The sequence below is a fragment of the Podarcis melisellensis genome (assembly GCF_964234715.1).
Source record: "Podarcis melisellensis genome assembly, chromosome: 1".
Classification (NCBI taxonomy): domain Eukaryota; kingdom Metazoa; phylum Chordata; class Lepidosauria; order Squamata; family Lacertidae; genus Podarcis; species Podarcis melisellensis.
In genome coordinates, this window is record NC_138528.1 from 85,883,572 (window position 1) to 85,910,169 (window position 26,598).

At 42.0% G+C, this 26,598-nt stretch overlaps 1 protein-coding gene and 1 long non-coding RNA gene across 23 annotated transcripts in view; one reads left to right on the top strand and one right to left on the bottom strand.

Annotated features, from left to right (window-relative positions):
* Positions 1-16,816, top strand: part of TNS1 (tensin 1) — a 323,516-nt gene extending 306,700 nt beyond the window's left edge. For all 22 annotated transcript variants that reach the window (XM_081885288.1, XM_081885304.1, XM_081885307.1 and 19 more), the window contains 8 exons: positions 1,292-1,423; positions 2,380-2,472; positions 3,045-3,122; positions 4,319-4,390; positions 5,794-5,962; positions 6,375-6,443; positions 8,042-8,074; positions 10,106-16,816. In XM_081885288.1, the coding sequence (XP_081741414.1) occupies positions 1,292-1,423; positions 2,380-2,472; positions 3,045-3,122; positions 4,319-4,390; positions 5,794-5,962; positions 6,375-6,443; positions 8,042-8,074; positions 10,106-10,250 (791 nt within the window). In that variant the 3' untranslated portion in view covers positions 10,251-16,816. The remainder of the gene's footprint in view (positions 1-1,291; positions 1,424-2,379; positions 2,473-3,044; positions 3,123-4,318; positions 4,391-5,793; positions 5,963-6,374; positions 6,444-8,041; positions 8,075-10,105) is intronic.
* The window catches only part of LOC309355352, a 28,806-nt gene continuing 10,549 nt past the window's right edge, over positions 8,342-26,598 (bottom strand). The window contains exon 3 of the long non-coding RNA XR_014162512.1: positions 8,342-8,737. This is a non-coding gene — a long non-coding RNA (uncharacterized lncRNA). The remainder of the gene's footprint in view (positions 8,738-26,598) is intronic.

Consider the following 26,598-nt stretch of genomic DNA (forward strand, 5'->3'; position numbering starts at 1 on the left):
TCTGAGCACAGGATCGGGGGCTTTTTGGCAGCAAACCTGTACTTGGCATTGCAACATTTAGGCCTGAGTGGATTTTAACCTTGGCCACTGGCTGTGGGAAGAGAAATGCAAAGTGATCTGTAGAAAGATCCAGCAGTAATGTGAAATTGGAGCAAGACATTTCCCCACTTAGAGTGCCTTGAAATGTAGAGCCTTCTGGTGCTTGTGCTATCCCTTCAGCTTCAGAAGTGTACGGTTTCTTGCCCAGCACAGATTAACAATTCATCCTCACCTCTGTGCAATTTCTCACCTCCTAAAATAGATGGTTCAGGTCCACTATTGACACGTGTAATAGGGGAGTCTGCAACAGACGTGACAAGTGCACACTTTGGATCCCTCTGTTGACATGTGGACATGCATGTACTACTGAGTCACAGGGACTGAAAAAAGAGAGGCACCCACTGACAGAGAGTTAATGGCTTCACTAGTACTGTGCAGTATTGAATTTACATTTTTAAGAAGAAAATAATAGAAGTGGTTTTTAGAACAATTCCATCCTATGGTGGCTTATGTTTACATGCAAAGATGTGCAAATAAGTATATGCTATATTGGGGTAGTCAAGGTGTTGAGGCTTAGAGATCTTGCAAGCATGTTGGTTGTGATTTTGGCCACGAGCCATGTTATAATGATGAATGAGGTGCCTCTGTCCCCAGCCAATGCTGATAAGCTACCTCTCAGATAATTGTGAGCGACCCCTTTAAAAGACTTTGTTTATGTTTCTGTCAACAGCAATTCCTCTCACCCATTCAACAGCTGAGGCACTTGGCAGCCCAGCTCTGCAGATCCATCCTTAATCCAAGAACACGTCCCCTCATTTCCTTCATGTCTCCCCTTGCAAGGGTAAAGTGACTGTTACTGAATGGAGGCTGGCCCTGTTTCAGATCAGATGCTCTGGGGCAAGGACTTTCTCGTTCCTCCTGCAGTTTTACTTTTGCCTTAATCAACTCTTAGAAGGATATTTGCCTTCAAGTATACAAGTAAATTAGAAAATCCTGCATTAGATGTCTCAAAGGTTCAGGAACTAATTCAACATGTGCTAAGGTTATTGCTGCTGTGATGGGCAAATTCCTGGTACTGTAGCTAAAATGGAGAGGATACTTGGTGGGAAATGCTGGGACTAGTTGTGTAAATTGGGCCTCAGAGCCTTTTCTTATACATTTAATGTACGTTGATTTCTTTAACATTTGTCCAGTAAGTACCTTATACTGCTTGGATCCATTTACATACATGGGATATGTTCTTCTTTCTCAGCCATTGCACTGCTGAAAGACAAGGAACCTGGGGCTTTTATCATTCGAGACAGCCACTCCTTCCGAGGAGCCTATGGATTGGCCATGAAAGTTGCTTCTCCGCCTCCTGGTATTTTGCAACAGAGCAAGAAAGGTATCCCCTTCTTTCACTTTTAGTAATCCCTCCCCTCTCCCCCGTAGCCCTAATGGAACACATAAAATGCAGATCACTCTCAAGCCTGACAGTATCTGTTCATCTGAAAATGGGATATATTTGGGCGGTTATATCCCTGCCAAGGGAATGCCTGGATGCCAAATTCTGTGCCAGGTATGATATTTCATACTTTCAGTGTTTGTGGCTTATGCTAGTAGCAAGCCCATGTTTTCAGACTAGGCTCCAAATGTTTTGTCTTGTGAGGAAACAGAGATTGAGATTTTGTATCCTATCAGGAGCTTTTCTAAATAGGAACTGAGCTGCGGCATGGGAAATCAGGGCGTGACTGATATGATTAGTTCATTAGAAAACACATTCTTACTCCAGATTGCACACAGCTATGCCATCTTGTGGCGATAACAACAATTATTCTGTGTGAAGTCAGGGCCTTGAGTTTCTTCTGCCATAAATAGTGATGCCGATAACCTGCTTTCATTGCTTCATATATGACCATTTCTAGCATGTAAAAAGGTAAAGGGACCCCTGACCATTAGGTCCAGTCGTGGCCGACTCTGGGGTTGCGGCGCTCATCTCGCTTTATTGGCCGAGGGAGCCGGCATACAGCTTCCGGGTCATGTAGCCAGCATGACTAAGCCGCTTCTGGCGAACCGGAGCAGTGCACGGAAACGCTGTTTACCTTCCCGCCGGAGCGGTACCTATTTATCTACTTGCACTTTGATGTGCTTTCGAACTGCTAGGTTGGCAGGAGTTCTAGCATGTAGCGTGGAGTAAAGGAAGTCACTATAACTGAGAAGGTAAATTGTTATAATTTCCTTTTGCTTGCCATTGAAGGGCAGCATGGTATGAGTTTATGGCCCACCATAAACTAAATCAGAGTGTTATGGCTTGAAAGATGCTTTCAGAACTTGCAATGAAATCCTGATTTGTCCCAACAGGAGATCTCACCAATGAGCTGGTTAGGCACTTCCTGATAGAAACCAGCCCTAAAGGTGTGAAGCTAAAAGGATGCCCCAATGAACCAAATTTTGGTAAGTGCCTACTTTAAAAATGAATTAGAAATACTTTGTATAAACCTTTCCTGCCCTCTGCTTTTCATAAATAGAACTGCCTGGTCCCATCCCACTCTCTTGTGTTTTATTGAAGATAAATGTTCTGCCCAATTCTGCCCTCTTGTGGAGGCTGTGGTGAAAAAACAACAATATTATATATATTTCGAGGACTTCTGGCACTAGGGAGAAATGGATATAACAGAAACCAAGATGCATAATGATAATTTTATTGATATATGTTTCTTAATAATAACTTATTGTGCTGACTTGATTATTTTTTTATTATATACATTAAGCTTTTGAAAATTATATATATAGAGAGAGCATGTCTCTTAGAATCAAAAGTAAACTGAGCAACAGGTTTCAGAATTTGACCCTGGACATTCAGATATTTAGACAGCTAAGTATCCAATTCATTTGGTGCATTGTATAGAAATCAGTGAGGATAAACATAGCATCACATCAGAATGTAGCAGCAGAAACTGAGTGCCACCAAATTGCACCATTGGGTATCTTTAACTTTTTTCATATTTCCCTGTTCTCTTGCCCAGGTTGCTTGTCAGCTCTCGTGTACCAGCACTCCATCATGCCTCTGGCCTTGCCCTGCAAGCTGGTCATTCCCGATCGAGGTAAAGACATGTACATAGTGTGGAAAGCACTTGTGGGCATCAGGAGCAGAGTACATGGAGAGAACACCACTGTTTATTCATCAGGAGTGTGTGTGTTCAAAAGCTCTCAAAAGAAGAGTCACTTTTTTGTATTCCTGGTTTGATGCAAATGACCAAATTAGAAGTTCTAGAACCTTTCCCTGCAGACCCACCTGCCTTAAGAGTTTTAGGGTTGAAATACTGTATGTCTGAAGACAGGAGCCTTGAATCAGACGATTACAGGATGCACAACTTACATGAAGGGTGCAGGAGAATGCTTATATTTAATAAATATAAGTGTTTACTTGGGGGCAGCCATGCTTTTGCTGTAAAATCTCCCCTGAGAGCAATGGAATAGCCTCAAGTTCAGTTGCTCCCTGTGGGACTTGTTCCCCATATCTATTCAAAAGTGTGTAATGGCAAGAACCCACTGCACAGTAGCTTCTCATATTGTGTGTGGCTGGAAGACTCTCTGGAGCTTTGGGAAAGGATTTTTAAAATTGGGAGGGGGCAGTGGAAACCTTGGTCTATCTAATAAAGAAATCTGCCATATTGCAGATTTTAAAGTGGACTCATGATGTGATACAGATCAAATCAGGTGAGTCCACTTTGAAATCCAAGATTCCTCCCCCATCCCTAGGCTTATACTGAGGGAACAGGAGAAAAGAGAATGTTCAGTTTTATAAAGGATAAGGAATCATAAGGACCTTGCATAAACATAACAAATTCTGTCGCCAACATGTTTCACTGAAAGCAATTTAGGTAGCAGTGAGATTAGCGAGCAGCAACACTGTATTTCTCTATCTCTGTTGGTGTGCGATTGTCCCCTGGGAATCATGCAGAGGGACAAACTCTGTAAAAGGCACTGACTGTATGTTCATTTTTCATGAATTCAAGATAATCCTTCCTGCTTTAATTTAGTTGACTTTTAATGGCTACCTCCTGCTGGTTCTGTTTACAAAAATATGAAGATGAGAGAGAATCTTTTCTCCATACATAAAAATGTATTGCTAGAATTGTTAAGGGGAAGTCAACCTGTACCCCTTGTGACACCAGTTGTGGGTACAGCAAGGTAACATGAATGTGTTAAATGAACTTGAGCATGTGGACTTAGAAAGAGCTCTTGCCGATGGCCAAAAACTTCCCTTCTTTTTTTATCTTCTTTTTTTTTTTTGAAGATCCCATGGATGAAACAAAAGAGACAACCACATCAAGCAACTCAGCAACAGACTTGCTCAAACAGGGAGCAGGTGAGTAGCTCGGATAGAAAGGGGAAATATTTCAACCAGTTTAGAACCCTTTTACTGAAATGAAATCTCACCAACCTTGTCTGGGAATAAAGCCCCGTTGTATACAGTCTCTGGAATTTACTGAGCAACACTGCATAAAAATGTTTAAAAATATTCTTTCTACTTAACTTGGTAGTACTCAGAGCAAGCTCTGTACACACATACATGGCCCCTTTGTTCCTTCATCATACATTTAAAGCCCTGCGGTTCCTTGTACCTGGAGCAGTGCAAAACTGATAACGTTTTTGCCTGAGCATTACAGGTACATTGTGAGCATTCATAATTGCATAATGTTTTAAGGCCTTGTAGTGTGCTATTGTAATTTCACTGTACTTTTAAAATATTTAATTTAAAATTTTAAAATTTGCTTTTGAAATTTTAGTTTAAAAGTTTTGCTGTCTTTTTCTTACCAGCTTTAACTATCAGTCAAGTTCTTTGCACACTATCACAGTGATACTAGCAAGCATCTATGACTGGCTGTCAGTTGGCTGGGCAAAACTAAACTCAGCTTTCTATCATCTTCCTGTTTTTGTTTTGTTGTTGTTATCTTATGAAAACAAAGCAATTGTCCCTAGTGTTATTAGAAGATTGTGTTAGTGCACACAGTGTTGATATTATCGGCTCATTTTGACCAGTGGAAGCCTTGTGTGGAAATTAGCCATCAGGAGAAAAGCTCTGACTAGCTTATTTCTTTCCAAGATTACAGTGGTCCCAGCAAGATAAGGAACTGGAATAAAGATTGTAGGCAATGGAAGGGTTCATGGTAGGCTTGGCTAAACCATGGGTCTCCAGATCTTGTCAAACTTCAGTTCCCACCAGCCACAGCCAGCAATTTGCCAGTCATCAGCGAAGGTTGTAGTTGAACAATTGGTCCATGGCATTTGAAAGTGGCCAATGGGGGGATTACTGGAGTGTGCAGATAAAGTTGATTAGGTGCAACCCTGCACACAGCTAGGCTGCTTAAACTGGTCTATGTGCAACTTTGCAGCTTCTGAGATAAACTGCACTTGGATATTGCATAAATTGGGGGAATTATACTTCATATTGATGTAGCTTAATCACTTCTCAACTTTTGATTGTGATTTCTGCCATTGGGAGCAACAGACTCTAGGCTCTCCGATTCCTGAAATGGTAAACTTGTTTGACTTCTTGCAAAAAGTCAGTCATATACAGATCCACATTCCCTAGCATAGTCCACAGTCATTAGGGAACGCTCTTATGAGCAGGCAGCAAATAGACTGCAAAGACAAGTTATCCTCATTATAGTCCAGGCGGCAGCAGGATCGAGCCTGCTTTAGCCTTTGTGTATCCTGCATTGTGCCATCCCACTGAATGTGTGTGCCACTGTTTTTTTTCCCCTTCAGCCTGCAATGTGCTCTTTATCAACTCGGTGGAGATGGAATCACTAACAGGGCCACAGGCCATTGCCAAAGCTATTACGGAGACGCTGGCCGCTGACACCCCACCATCTGCTACTATTGTCCACTTCAAAGTCTCAACGCAAGGAATCACCTTAACAGACAACCAGAGGAAGTAAGAGCCAAATATGGTCTGGGACTCAGAATGATTTGTGGGCTTCGAAATGAAGACTGTTTTTTCACACCCATTATCTGGTTGTGTTAGTGAGAAGTTCCCCAAGTTACTCTCTGCTTCATAAATAAGGCCCTCAGCAGTGGCACTGGTATAATACCCCATTTCAAACTTCTGTTTTGTCATAATTGGCTAGTAGGCATCAAGTAAAGCTCAGGATATTTTTGCATTTAATACATCCCTGCTGGCCAGTGTTCCATTAGCCTTGTAAATGACTGATGCAGAGCTCATGTAATAGGATGGTACTGATTACCTTGGGGTTGTTTGGTCATTTGTATGGATGGGCCCAGAAGCATTCATCCACTATCATTTCTTTTAACTATGTCACTTACTCATGTTCATATTTCTGTTTCAGGCTGTTCTTCAGACGACATTACCCCATCATCAGTGTCACCTTCTGTGATGTGGACCCACAGGAGAGAAAGTAAGTGGCAGGGTTTTTGTTTTATTGTGATTAAAGAGACTCAAATCAAAAAAGTACTCATAGGCAGATATATCATAGCAAAGATGGGGTGGGGAAAATGACTTTCTGTTTTCTATCCCACGTTATTTATTTATGTAAAGACTTTTACTGTTGCTTTCCAGTGTAAGCTTGCAAGGTGCCTAATAAGAAGCAGCTAAAACTCAACATTTGGGCAGTATTTTTAAAAAATAAACAGTGAAAAGAGCAATAAACCAGAGAAGGCAAGAGTAAAATACACCATCCATTAAAGTTCAAGAGCCTGGCCCTGAAAATCTAACAGGATAGGCACCAGCTGAGTATCACTAAAGAAAAAGAAAAAAGCCCTGTCACCTGCATGTGACTGTACCTTGAACAGTGCCTGGTTTGCATATCTTAAGGAACAGGCAGTTTCACAGAACAGGATCATATCCACAAAGGAACTCCTAATTTATATCAGACAAAGAACCTATTTAAGGAGCACTAAACCATAGCTGAACAAAGCGAAATATAGGAGATGGCAGAACCCTTCATTCCCTTCCTTTGCTTCTCAGAAAATCCAAAGTTCTTGCAGACTCCATTTTCCACATAGAATGCTATAATTGTAGAGTTGGAAGGGACCATGAGGGAATCTTTTAAACCCATGACCCTGAGAGTAAGAGTCTCGTGCTGTACTCACTGAGAGCAGAAATCTATGTAATTAAACTTCTGTTCTTCTGTGACACTGCAGCAAGGTGGACTTCCTTAATTTCCAAAACACAGGAAATTGTCAATAGTAGGTGAGATTTCTAGGTGCCTCACACACTTGATTATCCTTTATAAGGAACTACGCGAGGAGCAAAGGTGACAAACTGAACTTCAGTGAACCATTTGCTTTAGACAGTAGGGAAGCATCATGGGAACACAGAAAGCTGCTTTATACCGAGTCCAACTATTTGTCCAGCTAGGCCAGGATTGTCTATGCTGACTGGCAACTGCTATCCAGGGCTTCAGACAGGGGACATTCCCACCCCTACCTGGGATGCCAGGGATTGGACTTGGGATCTTTTGCATCTGAAGCAGATGCTGTACCATTTAGCTATATCATATCCCTGCTAGTTTCAGGGGCTTTGATTGGCATAAATATTTTGACATGAGATTCCAGAAGACTGACTAGAAGGGCCTGCAAAAATCACACCGTAGCCCATTGTTGTTTATGAAAGCTGTTCAATAGTGGAGGCACTGGAGCAGCTTGTATTTCAGAGACATTTTCCCAACAGCTCATAATTTCAACACTTTTGAAGATCTTAATATGTTCTGGCAACAGACCGTTTCTCAGAAGGGGATAAGGAAGAGGGGTTTCTCATAATAGTAGGAGGTAGATGGAGCCCACGCCCCTTTCTTGGCTGTACTTATTTGTTACTTTAAACAGGGAAGAAAGGGGTCAAGTGATTAGCCACCAATTCAGTCAAAGTGTTACTTTACCAGTCTTCCCTACCCCCATACCCCACTTTAATTACTCCATTGTACAGGTTGGACCTTAGTATTATTGTGGATTCCTGCCCTGGTGAAAATTAACCAAAGGCTGTTCTTATTCTCCTCAGGTGGACTAAGTCAGACAGTGGTGGTGCTGCAAAGTAAGTCTTGTTTTTCAACTTCAGGTTCATTGTTAGACCATTACAAAGGACAGAGGCCCTTCTGACAATGGCTAGATTCTCCAAAGCTTACAGACATGTATGAATGGTTCTTTGGCCTAATTTATCTTGGATCAAAGTTGTTCACATAACTGAGAGGAGTGATCAGATGGAGAGTTGGTCTGAACTTCCATATTGGTCCTAACTTTGAGGTCCAAAAGGCTTTAAAGCAGAAATCATCAGACCAAGAGAGATGTAATAGGCCAAATCTGTTTCCAGAAAATGTTTTTATTTTAGGCCAAGGGCCCAGCTTGGCTTTTATGTTATGCAAGTGTTGAGTTCCCCATCGTTCCCATGAAGTGTCATGACTCCAGTTTCCACATGTCATTATAGACATGCCTGCTACATTTCTGAGTAAACAGCAAAGCCCATTCTTAGCCACGAAAATAGCACAGATAATACACACCAGCCCACATGGCCCTTGATTCCCAAAGGAGGGGTGTGCCACTGCCATACCAAGTCATCTTTGACTTCTCCAGACAACCATCAGGGAACGTAGCACAAGGTTCTTAAAGTCTCTGAGGAAATCTTGAGAGAAACCATCTTGGTTGAATTCTTTGTTGCACAAGAAGTCTTGAAGTTCTCTGGATTTTTTCAAGTGTTTACCTAAGGAAATGAAATACAAACATGTCAACTTCCACTTCATTTACACTGGGAAATGTTACTTTAAAAATAAAACAGAGAACGTGTTTAAATAATATTTGAGAATGTCTGGTTGTATCCCCCCCCCCAAAAAAAACCCCCAGACCTGGTTGAAAAGTTATATGCAGAAGGCTGCATACATCTGCACATGTCCATTTCCCACTCAGTTGGTGCATCCATCTGTTTCAGGGAGTGGGGAGTGCCCCTTGATTCAGACAGATTTGCTTTCAATCTGTTATCCGTGCTGTCAAAACCATGCTTAGCATTGCATGAATGGCTCCATCAACTGGTACCACAGAAAGAACCCTGACTTCAGTTCCTCAGTTTAATGTTCCTCAGCATATGGCAGTCTGTAACCACAAGCAGTGATGGCAGTCTATCCTACCTATGTCCAACTCACTTAGGGACTGTTGCCTGTGTCTAGCTTATCTAAACTCACACTGGAGAGTCCAGTACTTCATGTTGAGGTCACATTTCACATGATCCCAAAGGGGATGGAGGGCAGGAGACAGAACAAGAGTCTGCAAAAGACTCTTGCCATCCCAAACTCAAATGCAAAAACTTCTTTTTTTCTAACCTCCCAAGTTTTGCCATTTTGTTTAGCAAAAGAAAAAGGACTGAAAAATGCAGTAGAAAAATGCAATCAGAGTAATAATTTGTTCCAATAAACAATGGAGAGTTTTGTACTATAGATGTGATACTAGCCCATACATAATGAGAGATTTATTGAATATGATCCTTCTACTAGGGGAGAAAAATCCTATTAAAAGCCAAGCTGTGTGACCAATTTGAGCTACTTCCTCTCTCTGGTTGTGTTTTCTGTTCTCCTGATACTGCCTCTAGCTGAGTAGCTTGGAGCGAGCTCTGGGGGCTTATGGGCCCCACTAATTTTAGGTACTGTCTATAGCAAGGGGTGTTTTTATTAGAATCTCCAGCTGTCTGGATTTTTCTTTCTCTAATTAGAAATGACAGGAGGAGGATCACATTTTGTTCCATTTTGTTTCATCTAGTATTTATAACTTTCCTTTTGAAAGTTAAAATTGAAAACAAACAAACAAACAAACCCAAAACATCTTGTTCTTACTGAGATAATGGAGCTACACCAATTGAAATCCACATCCTTTCTCCAAAAGCCACACCTCCCCACCTCCAATTCCATGTGATACATGTCTCAAGTTCCACTGGTAGAAGATTGAATATTTATATAGCTTATCTGATAACACTAGTATGCAATCTCTGCTCCACAAATAGCTGTGGTTATTCATGTCTGGCCTAGCTTACACCTTTATCTTTCTCCCTCGCCTCCCATTCTTTTCTTTGTCATCTCTGCAGACTCTTTGGCTTTGTGGCCAGGAAACAAGGCAGTACAACAGACAACGTCTGCCACCTCTTTGCTGAGCTGGACCCCGACCAACCAGCTGCCGCCATTGTCAACTTTGTCTCCAGGGTCATGCTCGGCTCCTCTCAGAAGAGATGAACCGATGCCTTCCCCCTGAAGGGGGCTTCTTGCCCTTGAATTTTGAAGAAGGACTTGGAGTTGTTCCGAGAAGGAGTGCAAGGAAGTGCGTTGCAAAAGAGGGAAGTGAACCAATTTTAGGGGGCGGGGGGAGAGAGGGAGAGTGGGGGAAGGTCTGAATTGCTGAAAAGCCCAAACCAAGCAAACGTACGTACATAGTAGAAACCAAGGAACCGACATCGTCGCCTTTCCCTGCCAAGTTCAAGAGGTGGAGACAATTTTGGCTTTTTGGATCAGCATGAAATCAGAGAATTCAGCCCCACAGGCCAAAGCACGGATCTTATTTACCTTTGTGGGGTAGGACTATATAGTAGTTGCTTGTTTAGAAAATAAGGCAAACTTTTAAAAAATCATGAATACGTGAGCTGCAGGAATCACATTGAGAGACATGCCGAACAAGCAATCATTGGTACCCATTTCTGAAAGTAATTGCTCCCAACTCTTCAACTGCTGAATGTATGGAGCGTGTGTGCGTGTGCCTGTGTGTGCGCATTTGTGTAGTGTGCACCTGTTGCAATACATATCTGTGGAAATCTGCAGTGTTAAGATCATGACTTTGCTGAATGATGTGATGGTTATTCAGAACGGTTGACCCCTGCATTCTCCTCCTCCTCTAGGAACATTGGCCTCCATTATTCCAGCTGGAGAAGCCTCATGAGCAGTAGCGCCTGATCTACTACAGAGGCAGGAAGTCCACACCTCATACATGTGCACAGTGCATGTGCACACATAATTTGTATACCAGAGTTGCAGGGAGTATTCCCCTAGCTAAGTTTAAGGAGCATGCTAGCCACATCATAATTATATCTTCTGGTTTCTATGCAATGAGACCCATGGTTGGTCATTTGAACAGGGAATCTGTCCCATGATCCCCTTGCCCCTAAAAAAAAATTAAATACCAGCAGTTTGGGAATGCCATTCCTTTCCTGTCCAGGCTTACCCCTTCTTGGTAGGCATGCACGTCATTTTGTATCTTGCATGGAAATTATTCAATTGCGCGAAGGCAAGATGAATGATCCAGTAATGGGGAGAGGGGGATCTTGTTTTGAAGCCACTAGGAATAATGATGTAAGGAGAGCCAACTTGGTGTGAGCTTTGGCTTAAGCACAGCCATAGTTGATTAATCTGTATCCATTTGAGCGCAACAATTAATATGTAGCAAAATTCATTATTTTGCCTCTTCAGGCTTTGTGTTTGCTTCTGGAGGCATCAGATCTTGCATCGACACACTAGTTGACACTTGGCAGTGTTGTCCTCAACTGACATTTGTTGTGGAAAGGGAGGCAGTTTCTACCTTGCACATCTTTTTTGTGCAGAGCCACTACATATCCATTTTTACAGTGAATGAGGTAGTAATGTAGCAGCAGCCATGGAGGAACTATGTATATTTCTGCCAACATCACAAATTAGTCTTTTTACTAGCATGACTTCTGCCACTCCTAATGGGGGGGCCTGCAGAAGTGCTGCCTATTAACTAATGGCTCTGGGTATCTTTGTCAAGGAAAGGTTGACTTGTCAGGAGACGTCTGCTTTGTTGTGGAAGTATCCTTCTGTTGTGTAGGGTTCTCACATCATCTGCACTGGCAAATCCCAGACATGAACACTTGTGCTGAATGGACAAAGAGATGTTCCCATGTGTCAAATCCTATGGGTTTATTATGAATTCTTCAACCTCTACTTAGACTAGAGTCAAGGCCCTGCTGAAAGCAAGTCACTTTTGGCTTGCTGTGTCAGCTGGTCCAACGGGGATTGTTCAAAGACTTATGAAGAGACTAGCATGCATGACAACAACTTGAATCAACAGATAAGGAGCATGTGGGAAGTAAGCCCTTCACACCCTCCTCTGTTGATAACACGCAACAGGACTCATAACACACAGTGTGGGTTGGGCTGGGCTGAGACCTCCCATTTAAAACAATGGATGAAAAGTCTGTTCCCCTAAAATGCCATCTGGGTTCCTGAATTAGCAGGGGAAGATCTTTAGGGACAGGCTGTGTGTTGATGAAGCACTTCAGCATGAAGCCATGCAACATTCACTAAAAAGTAAAAATACAAACTCCAAGTCATGCAGTCACCTAAATTCCCCTAGAGAGTGTGGCTCTCTCATTGCCTTGATATAATATATATATGTATGTATGTATGTATGTATGAAATATACTGACGAAATAATGTAAGCTAATCAAAAAAATTTAAAGTGAAATTTACACAAAAAGTATTTATTTTTGCCATATTGCTTTTATCTATCTTTTACCTCCTCTGATATTTTCATCTTCCTACATTCCCCCCTCCTCCCTGTCCATGTTATAGACTCTTGTATGTATAACTTAGTACAAAGTGCTTATTTGGTTAGTATTATTGACATGGGCAAGATTTCAAAAGATGTCCATCCCTCTCCACCCCAGCCCCATAAGAGCAATGTATTTTGATATCATGCCACAGGGCAGTGCAACAATACAGCCTTTCTCATCCCCACCTCCTCATTTTTAGAAATGAGCAAGTGAGCATGTATAAATTTTGTACTTCGTTGCTGAGTGACGCAAAGGTTAGAGGTGTGCGTATGTGTGAAAGTGTGTGAAGAGAGACTTATTTCTGGATACTGTATAAAGCATGAGTTTTGCATCCAAGGACTGTTGTTGAGATGGTTCCTTGGATGGAGTGGGAGCATCAGTTATTGGTGTCATCGTCCAGCCTCTGCCCCACCCGCATCCAGATGGGATGCCAGAGACTGCGATAGCTTATTCTCTTCTAGGTTACAAATATTTCCTCCTTCTGCAAAATTCAAGCAAGATGATTCCCCCTCCCTCACCTGCAACTGTCTCACCCTGCCATTAACCAATTAGAGAAACACTGTGTCTATAGATATATATATAAATATTATAAATATATATATTTTTTGAAAGTCTCTATTTTTCAGACTTCATTTTTTTCACTGCTTTCAAAAAATTAAAATTTGCAATCTCACCCTTCCCCTTCATCATTTGCTGTCTTGCCACAGAGAGCGGTATTGAAACTTTATGGTTCATTATTGTTTTGCCATTCAAAGGAAGTGACCTTGATATAAGGCTTCTGTGGTCACATATATATCATCATGGCGAGCACACGCATGTCAGAATACCTGCTTCCAGCCATGACCTGCTCACTGCTCCTTTACTAACTCACTAGCTGAAGATGGAAAGTTTAAAGATCCCTATGTGTTTGGGCCATACTTGCTGACTATGGCTTTATTTTAAAAGGCAGAGCTAATCACATTATGTAACTTGTTGCTTTTCCAGCTTGCATTCAAGACAAAAGCTGCATTTTAGGAGTAACTGTTGTATTTATCAACCACAGTTTTTCCATAGATCAGGACCCCAGCTCCTCCAGGGTGGCTCTCGATCCGGAGCTAACCAAGTGCTTGTGAAAAAGAGCACAAAGAGGCACAAGAAGTTGCTAGAAGAAATGAGAGTTTCCCCAGACCCAATAATTTCTGTGTATATCTTGATTGGGTTAGTGGAGTATGATTTTTATCTGCCCTTCCTTCCTTTCCCTCAACTTGCAGTGTGCCTCTCCATTTGTACTAAGAACCATAGAGCAGGGATCAAAAGGAGACCAATCTCGATGGAAAAACCTCTGGTCCATTTTTATGGACTGCCAGTGCCAACCCAGGAAGGAACATCCTGGCACATGTGAGGAGGAGAAGGCAACCAATTTTCAAAATACTGTCACAACTTCAGAGGCAACAGATTGTCTCCTTCTCTGCCTTGTTGGGCTATTTGCGTCTGCCATGTTCTTTATCCATTGATCTCCCGCACCCAGCCACTTGCCCAGGATGTAAGTGAGCTGCTCACTAGGTGAGTCATCCTTGGGTTGGTTTGTTGGTGTGAATTTGCCTCAGCCACAGTTTCTTCATAGGCTTAAGGAGGCTGTTTGTGGCACTGGAGAGAGCGAGTCCCTGTTCTAAACTGGTTTAGTTGCTTTCTGCCAAACTCCAAGTGCTGGAGGAGCTGCTGCAATCCCCGAAAAAAACTTGTGCCATTTATTGAATGTCTTTTAAAGAGCACAAGAGAAGATAATTCCATCTGAAACTCACCAACTCATTTCCAATGCCTGGGACTGATGTCTAATGTAATCCCCCCCCCAATGTATGCAATGTAGTAATAACTCTACCCTTTCAATAGAAGGTGTTATATTTTATACACATGCACACAAACACCCTCCTCCGTACAGAAAGAACTGCATAATCTTGCCAAAGATACCTGTCTGAAATGCACTTTCCTCTTCCTGTTGGCTGTACATTTCTTGAATGTGCCTCTTTTTCACTCTTTAGTTTTTCTTTCTTTGTTTTAAAATCGTGTTTACTAGTGACTTTTGTTCATTATGTTTTTCTCTAGCAAATTTGTGAAACTTAAATCACCCTTCCACCAGCTGGATGGTGATAACTAATTTGATATATAACTTGAGATTTGAGGAAGGTTACTGAGCAGTGAAACAGCCAAAGTAAGATGTAGAAGAGAACAGGAGCAAAGCCATTCATATACCCTCATGTCCAGTTCCTTAAATGTTATAAAAATCCCAAATTTATCCCTAAAGCTCCTGCAGTTGCTTGCTTTAAATACAACTTCAAATAAGTAATCGTTTTTAAATAAGTAATCCCTTCCCAATGCCTGTGAAAGAAATTTAAAGTAAACAGCATTAGAGACAGTACTGTCTCTTTTTGTCTCTATGTAGCTGACATACAATGGATAAAGATGTTTAATATTTTGCAGCAACAAATATTATTTGACATCCAGCTCAATATAGCTGTGAGGATTAATGACCTAATATATCTCTGCATTATGGCAAACAGCTGCACTGCTACTCTACATGGGGCATTGAGCTAGCATTGTAGTTTTGCTAAATCTTTCTTGTAGTATAAGAAAGTCATAAGGCCAGAGTCATAAGGACCATACTAGACCAATACCCAAAAGAAACCAATGGCCTGTACTCAGTAATTGGAGCTGGATGTATTGGAGAAACATTTAAAGGCCACAGGCCCAATATATTACTATATTCTGGCAACCATCAATTTATTAATCTGTTTGTGGATGACTCAGAACACGTTATTCAAGTTGAGTCTGTTCTGATTAAGCCAAGAAGTTCAGTTAAAAATTAAAAGAGATAAAACCATCACTTTGTGAGGAATAAACTCCCAGGTTTATACATGGACATAATAGCTTCTGTCATACTAAGGCAATGAAGACTAACATCTCCTATTGCAGCCCCCTTATAAAGCTTCCACCCATTTTTAGAAGTTGTTCCATAATTTGTCATCATAGTGTTTGTACAGCATTTTCATCAGCATTCTCACCCACATTAAAAACAAACAAACCCTTGCTCAGCATGGCCCCTCATTCACCCAGTGCCCCGTAATGGCAACCTGGCAGCATAGCCACAAAGCTCCTGTGGTTCTCCAAATAAATCATTAGCCAATGCCATCCAATATATACCTGAATTTGGGGCTAAAGAAAAGCAGCATGTATAGGGTTATTAATAAAAGCAACAGACTCCTAAAACAACACCGGAATATTGAGCCCCACAAAAAGAAGACATTTTACTCCTAACCATATTCCTTGGAAGTGCCCCATTACAATCATGTGGTCCTACAAGTGATGGGTTTAGGATTGGGATGCTGGTTTCTGTTTCAAGTAGGTACTTTTTCAAAGAGCAGCATAAAATTACTCAACTCTGGAGCAAGCCCATTGATCTCCAGTAGTCAGTTCCCATTTTTTTAAGTAGGTCTACAGGAGATGAGTGGCATAGCTCCAAAATCAGTTTCAGATTTAAAGCCAAATGGTCCAAATCTAACAGTGTTTACTAGGAAGTACATCCCATTCAAGTCAGTGAGATCTACTCTCAAGTTAAGAGGGCAGTTCTATGCAGAAGTCAATTCCACTGAAGACAATAGAGCTTATAGACAATGGTTATAGGGTTGCAGCCGCTAGAAGCAGGGAGATCCAGACTTTAAAATTGCAGTTCAGACTATTTGCTGTTTTATGACTACCATGGTTAATGTTGTTACAGCACCCTTTATCAGTATTAATGACCTTTTAAAGCAACTTTTTGTTTCTTCTTGCATCCCCTCCCATTTTTAAAGTACACACCAAACATGCAAATGCCTACACAAAGAGGAGTAATTGGGAAGGGAAACAAGCCACATGCCAGAATTAACTCCCTTTTTATGTATTTATACAGACAGAATTATCCTTTATATTTTGTATCTTTGTGCCCATACCTTTTGTCACTTCTCTAAGAGACGCCTCTGCATCACCCATGGTTCACGTGTGAATGGACCATGCACAACTAAGCTTTCCTTTCCCTTTGTACAGCTATCTTGACTCATTGCAGTTCCTTGTATGGCTTTATAAATGATAAGATTTTAAACAAAATCAATTATATGAAATATACTGTTGCTTGAAAATGCCCAGCTTGGTGTCTGGATTGCTGGAATTGTATCTCAAAACTTTAAGGGAGCAAAGGAATAAAGACTCTCTACTTTTTGCACAGGGAAATCATGATGGTGGCTGTATTCACTCCTGCTCCCTTGCACTCTCACACCGAAGAGTTTGCACGCTGCAAAAGAATAATAGAAAATGGTCCCTAGAGTTGCTCCTGAATTTCACCCAAAGAGAAATTTGAGATGAATGTAGCTATTCTTGCTTGTCCCTTTTGCCAAAAAACCCATGGAGAATTTTGAAGAAAAACTGAAATGACTGCACAACGACCAGTAGCAGTTTCCACTCATTATCACCTAAGCATATGTTTATGTAAATGTGGACCTGTCCTACAGCAGCCCAGTCTCTGCAACAAAAAGTTGGGCCAGAGAGCAGGAGGGGCTTTCTAGTGGAGCACCTTGCATGTACTTGTTTGGGAGGACACAAGGGTCACTGTGTCCACAGAATCCTTTTCTTCACCCTGCAGTGGTTTTTCTAGAATTCCCAATGCATGCAAATGCATAAAGAAGGTTGCACCACATTAGGCATTGGGTATGATACAGAAATGGGGGAATCTATCTATCTATATGATTATAAAGGTAAAGGACCCCTGACAGTTAAGTCTAGTTGCAGACGACTCTGGGGTTGTGGCGCTCATCTTGCATTACAGGCCAAGAGAGCAATGAGCGCTCACCCCGTTGCATGGATTCGAACCGCCGACCTTCTGATTGGCAAGCCCAAGAGGCTCAGTGGTTTAGACCACAGCACCACCCACGTCCCTGGCATCTATCTGGTTATCATAGGCTAATAACTGGCAGTATTTTACTGTAATCACCTTCCTGCTGCTACTGGTTAAGTTGCTGTTATGTCACAGAACAGTCACATACATTATAAATACTGTTGAGAGGACGCTTTCTCAATATTTGAAAAAGCAGTGCCATTGCTGTGAAGGGAATGTAAAGTTGCCAGAGTAAAGCTGCACAAAGACCCTTACAAAAAGGGGGTGGAGTGGTCTTGGTGAGAAGCAATAGTGGAAATCCAAGTAGGAAAATCCCTAGGAAGTAGCAGAGAAAAGAACAAGGGGTCTAAGAGGAAAGTTAGACGAAGGAAAGGGTGAAGAGATGAGGAAGAAATAGGAGCTGGGGACAAGATGGAATGAGAGGGGGAGCTGATAAAAATCTGTATAGGAACATAGAATCTGCTTTATTTTTCCTGTTTTGTCACACTGGAAAGTAACACTGGGGCAGAAAGTGGGGAAGTCACTCTCACTTGTGCCATGCTAGATATATCACATCAAATGAACTCTTTGCCACAGGTTGAGTGGGTGGGATTCTTATGCTCTGTTCTTTAGAAAATGGGATCTTTCTTTTTAAAACAATATCTGAGTGCCTCCAGGGTGTCCGTATTTTGCAAGAGGGGTTCAGGTACATGCAAGGACTTTAGTTTTGCACAATTGAAGTGGATTAAAGCACAACAAATCGACTTTTGAAAAATAAAAAATGGACCTTTTGCAATTTGGGAAGTGATGGGGAAATGCATTGATAAGTGTGGGCTGAACAACTCACTAAGGAAAGACATACAAACACCCTGCAAGCATCTGCCCCATGAACCAAAAAGAATGAATGCACTGTAAAGACCAGATATCACCACCATTGTGCACACTTTGTGCAAGCAAATTGGAATGGCGAATAAAAAACTCATCTGAAGGACCTTAATGTACTGGGTAAGCACTTCTCCTTTCATGTCCACCATATCAATTCTCTTTCCATCTTTCTTTCTAACAAAGACAAGGTGCTTTGGAACGTAGGTATTTCTGAGTGACATCTGCAACCAGATGACTGACAGACATACTTTTCAGTTGCTTGCTGTTATCAGTGACTTAATAATAAATTACTTAGTATGTGAAGCACATAACACAATAAATGTTTACCATCAACAAACTCTTGCCAAGTACTATTTGGAATAACACACAAAGCCCAAGATCTTCAGTCATGTTAAGCCATGATATTCAGCAAGATTACAAATTGTAATTTCTGTTCAGCCTGGGAAAAGCCAAAATTATAAGCAACAGGAAACATGGGACTGTGCCAATAATGGCAAACAATCTGTGAGGCTCTTCCCCTCTGCAGCATGTTCTTCAGCTTATCCTATATTCTGCCATCCTCCTCCTGCTACACAATCCCTGACATCATCAACAACCAACAAAGTGAAGCATGGGAAATATACAGCACAATAATATCACATACCTGTCAATTGTCCCACTTTGTGCGGGACATCCCAGAATTACAGAAGCCACCCTGGCTTCTGATTGGATCCTGGGATCTCCTGTTTTGACTCCCACAAGAGCACAGCCTAAAAAGATGCTCTGTTGGGGGTGGGGCATGCTCTTGTACGAGTCACCTGACTCCCACGAGAGCACGGCCCTGAAAGACGTGCATCCAGATTTTTCTCTGCAGGATGTTGGAGGGTATGATATCAGAGTGTAGGGTAAGGTGAATCACAAGCTATGGAGCACTGGGGCACAGTGGAGAGAAATGCAGGATATTCTGTTTCCCAATTGCAGACAGATGTGTGTGTCATGCCTAAGGGTTATTTTCTAATGTGACCATTTCCATAAATCAGATGGAGAACCTGAGCCATCTGGATGTTACAGAACTACAGCTCCCATCAGCCCTAACAATTAGCCATGATGGCTTGGACCCATGGGAGCTGGAGTCCAATGACATCCAGAGGGCCTCAGGTTCCCTACTTCTGCCACATATTTGTTCATATTCTGAGACTAATCAAATCAAAGTTCCTGGCTGTCTTTTCTTCCTAGGAAAGAAAGTGGGTCCTAAAACAAGTAACATTAATTTTTATATCAAATGCCAACTAGACACTTTAGGCACCACTCCTAGGTGCCAGCTCTTCAGAGATCAAGTTTTACAGCTTCTCTTCAGACCCTTAAGTGCTCTGTTAATGATCCCTCTCTCAGTTCATGCATTTGTTACAATAACTTGAGAATAAAAAGATATATTTTAGGTAAATCTTGTTTGTAAGCAACAGAGATCCTCTATCAACACTGTATGGATTCTTTGAATTGTATGGATTCCCAGGATTCTTTTTCTTTTTTTCTTTTGGAGTGGGGAGGATGTGCTTTAAAATGTACTTTAAATGCATATTGTGTATGCAGCCTCAGAATACCCAAACAAAATCTGTGTCTGTTCTTTTTCTGGGTGAGTTACAAGTGCAATGAAGTGACACAGAAAGAACAAAACAAACACCTTCAACTCCAGGCCTCTATTCTTTTTCAAGGGTTTAACTTTCTTGCTTTCTCTGTAATCTTCACAATTGCCCTTTAAGGAAGATCAATATGATCATGGCCTCTGTATCAGCGATCACTGGCTTACCACAAACTCATGGTTGTATAGGTGAGGCAAAATTTCAGCCATGATTTTACTGGCTCAGAGCTTTCATGTACAACCACTTCACAATCTCAACATGTCAGAGAATTAGCCAGTGGACCACAGCATGCTAGGAAGTCTGATTTCCCTCAAATATCTCTGACATTAAGCATTAACATGGACATGGTTGGGCCCATATGTCCAGTGTGATTTGACTGCCAGAAAGAGAGAGAGAGAGAGAGAATATATATCGTAAATCTAAGGAGATGTCTCTTTGTGGTTCGAGGACCCGACCCCCGCGAAGTAAAATGAAGACACAGGGACACGTGATATAAGGTTAATGGGCTAGAAAAGGCCACAACTTTATTGATTACAGCAATGAAAAGGTATTGGCTTAGGCATTGGATCGCGAAACAAGTGGGTTTATTCACCAGGGGTTCATCACCAGTTGATGCTAATCCAACTATAGGCTCACCCCTGATGTCACCGAGGGTCGTGCCATGGCCTCCCGCCAAGCAGGCTTCGGACGGAATACACGACCGCCAGATTCCATTAACGGAATACCCCTAGAAATTGAAGGCATAGGCGATGGCCACACCTAGCACTTCAACACACCACAACAGATTATTCCAATGCCTAACTGCCACCCGAGCTAAAGGCTCGCCGCCAATACCTTCAACGCTGCAACCAATCCCAGATGCTTCTGCTGACGCTAGCTAACCAAATGTCGTTCCCCAGATCCGATATGTGGACGCCGTCATTCCGGTATAAAGCTTGGTCGCCGATCCGGATACGGTCATGATAAATGACTCAGCCATACATAAAGCGCACCCAACGGGCTACCGCCCGATTTACGAGTCTCCTGGTTCTTTCAATGGCCATACAGCTTTGCGCACCGCGCCAAACAGTTCTTTTCAAGAAGCAGGACCAGAACACCGTTGTTCTGGGACACAAGGCTGCAAATGCATTCAAGTCTCTTTTTATGCTCCACAACAAGTCCACACTCCTTCTGTTGGCGAGGTCATTCTCCCCAAATGAATTGCAAGGATGTCGGGAGGGCCGCACTTGGCTACTTTCTCCCACAGCAATGGCATAAGCTCCTCCCAACGCATGCCTCTTGTCGAAAACCAGGAAACTCGAACACCATGTGGAAGGCCAAGATTGTGTGCAAGGCCGCAGCTCACCGCTTGTACGCGGGCCCAATGAACTATACTGTGGACGCAACTCCACACGCTTCTCCTGAGCATAGCTGGGGGTAAAAGACAGAAAAGAAAAGGCGGATAAGTAGGGTAAAGCGCTGCAGGTCGCATATTAGACTTATAAGCATTGGATTTCCCACTGGGTGGTTGCGAGTCCTACTGCACATCAAAGTATCTGTTAATTTACTGCAGCCTAGTTCTGCTGCCCATCGTACATACTCATACTTAACTGCCAGGACTGCATACACAGTACATCAGCTTGGTTACTGGGACTACTTCAAATTAGTTTGAGGCATAAATGAATACATGTTAATGAAATACAGTAATACGTCTGCAAACGTCCACCTCATCTAGCGTCCATTCCAGCAAACGTCCATAGCAAACCCAGAAGTAACAGAACGGGTTACTTCCGGGTTTGCTGCTTGCGCATGCACAGAAGCACAAACTGCTCCACACGCGTGCACACAGCACTTTGCCCTGCATCCTTTTCGGCTAGCGACTGGGGCTCCAGAATGGACCCCAGTCGCAAAACAAGGTATGACTGTACAACAATGTACAGAAAAGTGAAGGCTGAGGTTTGGAGAACAATGCTTGCAGCTTCAGTTGGGGCTGATGAGAATTGTGTTTCAACCCACGAAGCCCCTGTTGGGATAGTGCCAATAAGCTGCAAGCACCTTAAGTGTTCCCCTCTTATCCATGAAACAACAGCTGTTGAAGCTGCTACCTGCTACCCTGTCCTAGATCCCAAACTTTCTCCCTTTGGGACCTGGACATGTTGGCAGGGAGGACTGGAGCTACAGACAAGGAATAAATTCAACTCAGTTTTCATTTAAAGGTGGGTCTATTAAATTTGCTCTTTCTAAAACAATAGGAGAACTGAAACACAGCCCTACTTCAAAATTCACAGTTCTCTGAATTTTTCAATGCAGGTCACCAACCAATGTTTACATTGCATTATATTAGGGGGGAAATGCTTGCAAAGATGTGGTACTGTATATGTGTCAAAACTTCATACATAAATGTGTTTATTAGGAGAAATTCACATTAAACTGCTCAATCCTTTTCATGAGGTTTTTTTTTAAGCAAAATGCTGCAGAAATATGGAGAACTGAATTTAATATTGGAAAAATGAGAAACAGAGAGAACCAAAGTTGGCAGATCTCTTTTCAATAGGAGCCCTTTGAATGAAATTCCAAACATTATCATCCTCAATGTTTGATTGGGTCACTTCAACAGTTCTAAATCAAGGGATTTTCTGAAGCAAGTGCCTTATTTGAACCCAAGCTGAAGCTGGTAAATTCTGAAGCTGCTCAAGCTTAGCCAGCCCATTTTCTAAAGAGTAAAATCTGGGCTTGAACTGAACCTTTTCTTCAGTGCACACCCCAAACAGGAAAAGTCACCACCTTCTAAAGTTGTTGGAATCATTTGGACAAGTTTCACCCATCCTGTCCTCCCACTCGCTTTTGTACAAAGTGCTTGGGAGTCTACTGGATTTTTTTGTGGGGGTAGCAACAAGGAGAACACTGAAAGTGGGGAGCAATCTAGTTTCTCATACACAAATAATGAGGATAGTGCCTGTACATTTGCTTAACATCTCAATTTTATCAAAGTTGGATGCCTAAACTATAGGCTAATACAAAGGTGTTTATCTGAACTTTAACATAAAGAAAAAAATAACAAAAGCTGGGAATCTGGGTATTACGCTTCATTGGAGGAAGGCACTGCCTCCTTTGCCCACCCCCACTCCCCAGTAAATGCCCATGTCTGGAACACTGGGACACTTTCAGCCCCATTTACACTGTGTGTGTGAGGTTCCAAGTGGCAGTTTTCTGTTTGTTTGTTTGTTTGTTTGTTTGTTTAATGAAAATATACCCTAAGACCACCTTATGGAATTAAGCGTGGATTCCATGTTCCAATCTACATACTTAATCTGGGAGCTGTAAATCAGGTGAGTTTGCTTCAGAATGTTAACTTATCAATTTCTTCATGGATCCTAAGGTGTAACAGCACATTAACTAGCAATGGCTGATTTATCCAACTATGTCAAATAAACCCTGTGATTCCCGACATCTCCACAGGCTTACTTCTGCATCCCTTAATTCCTTTGCAACAGATACTTTTTGGGGGACGGGGGGAAGACAATGCCTAATTAATTAGTGCCTAGTTACTCTTGTTATTCTTTCATTCAATTTGAAGGAAGGACTGCAATGCCTTTCCGTGACTGGGTTGTGCTGGAGGAAATTCTCTGTTGTTTCCAAAACTGAAATTCAGTCTCCAATGTTGAGGATGGTAGCCTTCCTGAAAGTATTACTTTCCATAGTTAGGGATGAAAAAGTGTGGACACAAAACCAAATATTTGGAATGAAAACATGCTCTTCTTTAACTGAACTCCCTCCCATTGTTTTGGCTCCATCTATCACGCATATTCTATGTTTCATGAAGAAACAGGAATCTATCTTACATGGAAATACTTTCTATTGAGGAAGGTGCAGCCTTTGCAGCCTAGTGCAAAGGACTTTCTGAGAACACAAACTGCCCCAGGTCAGCACACGTGTTTTAGTGGCACTGCAATGCTCTCTTCTGGGTTTTGCAACATTCCTTCAAAGCATTTTTGCTTTACTACATCACTGACTAATGCTCTGGGTATTTCTTATGCCCCATATACAAAACCCAACCACCATAAATACAGTGGAATAACACTAGTGGCAATCTTGCTTCATTGTGACAGAAATATGTATATATCTGAATTATGTAGAGCATTTGTAGCCATCTGAACTACAAAAACTGGGTAGATTATTTTTACCTGACTATGGTGCCCTTCGTTTCTGAATATACGGTAGATTGAAACAAATTCTCACCTATTCTCATTCCCCAACCCCCCCCCCCCCGTGAGCTAAAGCTGAACTTTCCTCTTGCCATCCTGCCAATTTCAATAACTTTGGTGAAAGCAGCTTATTTCCTCAAATGCAGTTTGAGATCCATTGTAGGGCTAAGCTTCTGTACTCTACTACATCAAAGAGGTTAGATAAGGGAGCATTTTTATATGAATTGGATCATAATATCTTGGTCTTTGTCTTGACTGCTTTCAGGGGAGCTAACTGCTGTTGAGCCTGGCCAGTTGAGACATAGTCCCAGGTAGTACTTCATGCTCTAGCAATTATCTAAATTGTTTCATTCTTTGGAACTATGTGTAGGGAGCTGGCCTACAGTAGGGAGGTGGGCAACAATTTCTGCAAAATATTCTGCCAAAGAAGGTGACAAGGGAAAGAATGATATGGCAGGATGTGAGGATTAGAAAGGGGTGGACATGCTGGAAGGAGAACAGGAAAGGAAAAGATGGGCAAATTGTGAGATGACTAGAACTATATAATGGATTGAGCAAACGGGGGGAAGGAAGAAAAATAAGAAACAGGAAGATGGGTTTATTTTGAAAATGCACCGGGGATTAGCTAGCTGTTTTCCATTTAATGCAATAAAAGCTAGAGAAGAAGCACACCCTTGTTTTTTTGTAAATGAAGTTCATGGCGTGTAGGCAGGGACAGTAATAATCAACAAGGGTGTGGTGGGGAGTCTCCACACCCAATGGAATGTTTTTGGTGCGGAGAAGTGGAATGGTGGCACTTGATGCCCAAGGTGGTTAGTTACATGAACCCTTTTGAGGCCTTGCCCAGCCCAGTCACCCCTCCACCTGAGAAGTTCTCAGGATCCTGTCATCCCCCAACCTCTCTAGATTCAGCTAGACTGGGAGGGATTTAGGGCCAAACTAGACTTGATGCATCTTTGCATTTAATGTGCAGGGTTGTTATTGTTTGAAAATGCAAACGGGGCATAGCCAAAGTGGGTTGACAATTATTATTTAATAAATTTGATAGCTGCTTTATCGTGCCCCAGGCAACCCAAAGAAACTTCTGAACAACCCAAAGCGACAGACAGACAGACAGACAACCAACCAACCAACCAACCAACCAACCAACCAACCAACCAACCAACCCCATATAGATACATTAAAACTAAGTGGAAAGAGAATATTACTTATTAGGACTGAAGCAGATATGAGAGGAGTTAACCCCTTACTTCCCAGCACTGATCCTGAGGGAAAGCCTTCCTAATAAACTGGTATTTTCACCAAAAGGAAATCCCCCACTGGCACCAATGCAGGATTTATTCTGCAAGGGCACCAATTATTACATTTCTACCCCACCTTTCTTTATAAGGGTGCACACATGGGAGACAACACACCCTAAGTTATATGGGGCTCAAAGCAGCCCATTTGTGGTTTGAAAACACTATGAATTGATCAGAAATAAAATAGGAAGCCAGAGTAGCCCACCCAATGGGAGTAATATACCTCTCCACCAAGCTGCAGAATTCTGCACAGCAAAGAGTTCCATGAAGAGCCTGCTAGGTGCCCTTCAGTAGGATATATAAGGAAGATTCATTCATCCTTGTACAGCTGAGATAGCAGGGATGAGTGTGACTTGGGCCTTATGAGAATACAGCACATGGGGATATGCTGCTTTCAAGATGTGTCTCCATCACTGTACACATGACCTGTCCAAAGGCCTCTCTATCCAGGGGTGCGGTGGGTGGGCACTGCCATCTCATGAATTTGGCACCTTTCACACCAGGCACATATGTAAATAGCTAGCTGTTTTAAAGTCACTAGTAATGCTATTTTTCTACAAAAAGAGGCTCACCATGAACACATCCCTTATTCATGACGCCCACCTGAGAGGTTCTAGAACTGGTTCCAGTGAGTTCTGGCTGAGAAAAAGCTCTCACCATTGGTAAGTCTTTCTACAGCATATTAAAATAGGAAGCCACAGTGGTACAGAAAATATGGTTTTCCTGTCCTGCCCGTTAGATGGCAGCACAGTACTTGTATAGTTCTACAAAGAGAGAAATGCCATCTTACATATTGGGTACTTCCTACCTTCCTTTCTTTTCCTATTCTAGATAAGCAATGCCCTTAGTCAGGGCTAATACTCAATTAGTTCAAAGTTTTGGTTTACCAGTCATACATCTGTTCTGAGTCCCTTTATTTCTTCTTCTTATCTCACTCATCTGTGGTGTGTTCCCTGTTTAGGTTGCACTTCTAAACCCCACATGTCTCTCAAATGACTCTCATAAGCATTAATCAAAGTGTTTGAGGTGGATTTTGGACCATGTTAGCTTTCTGTCGGACCAAGGGCCTCACCAGTGCCCCTTTTGTATTGTGTATTCATAATAACTTATGATCATGATGGTATCAAGACAGATTTAAATGATCCTGCTTACC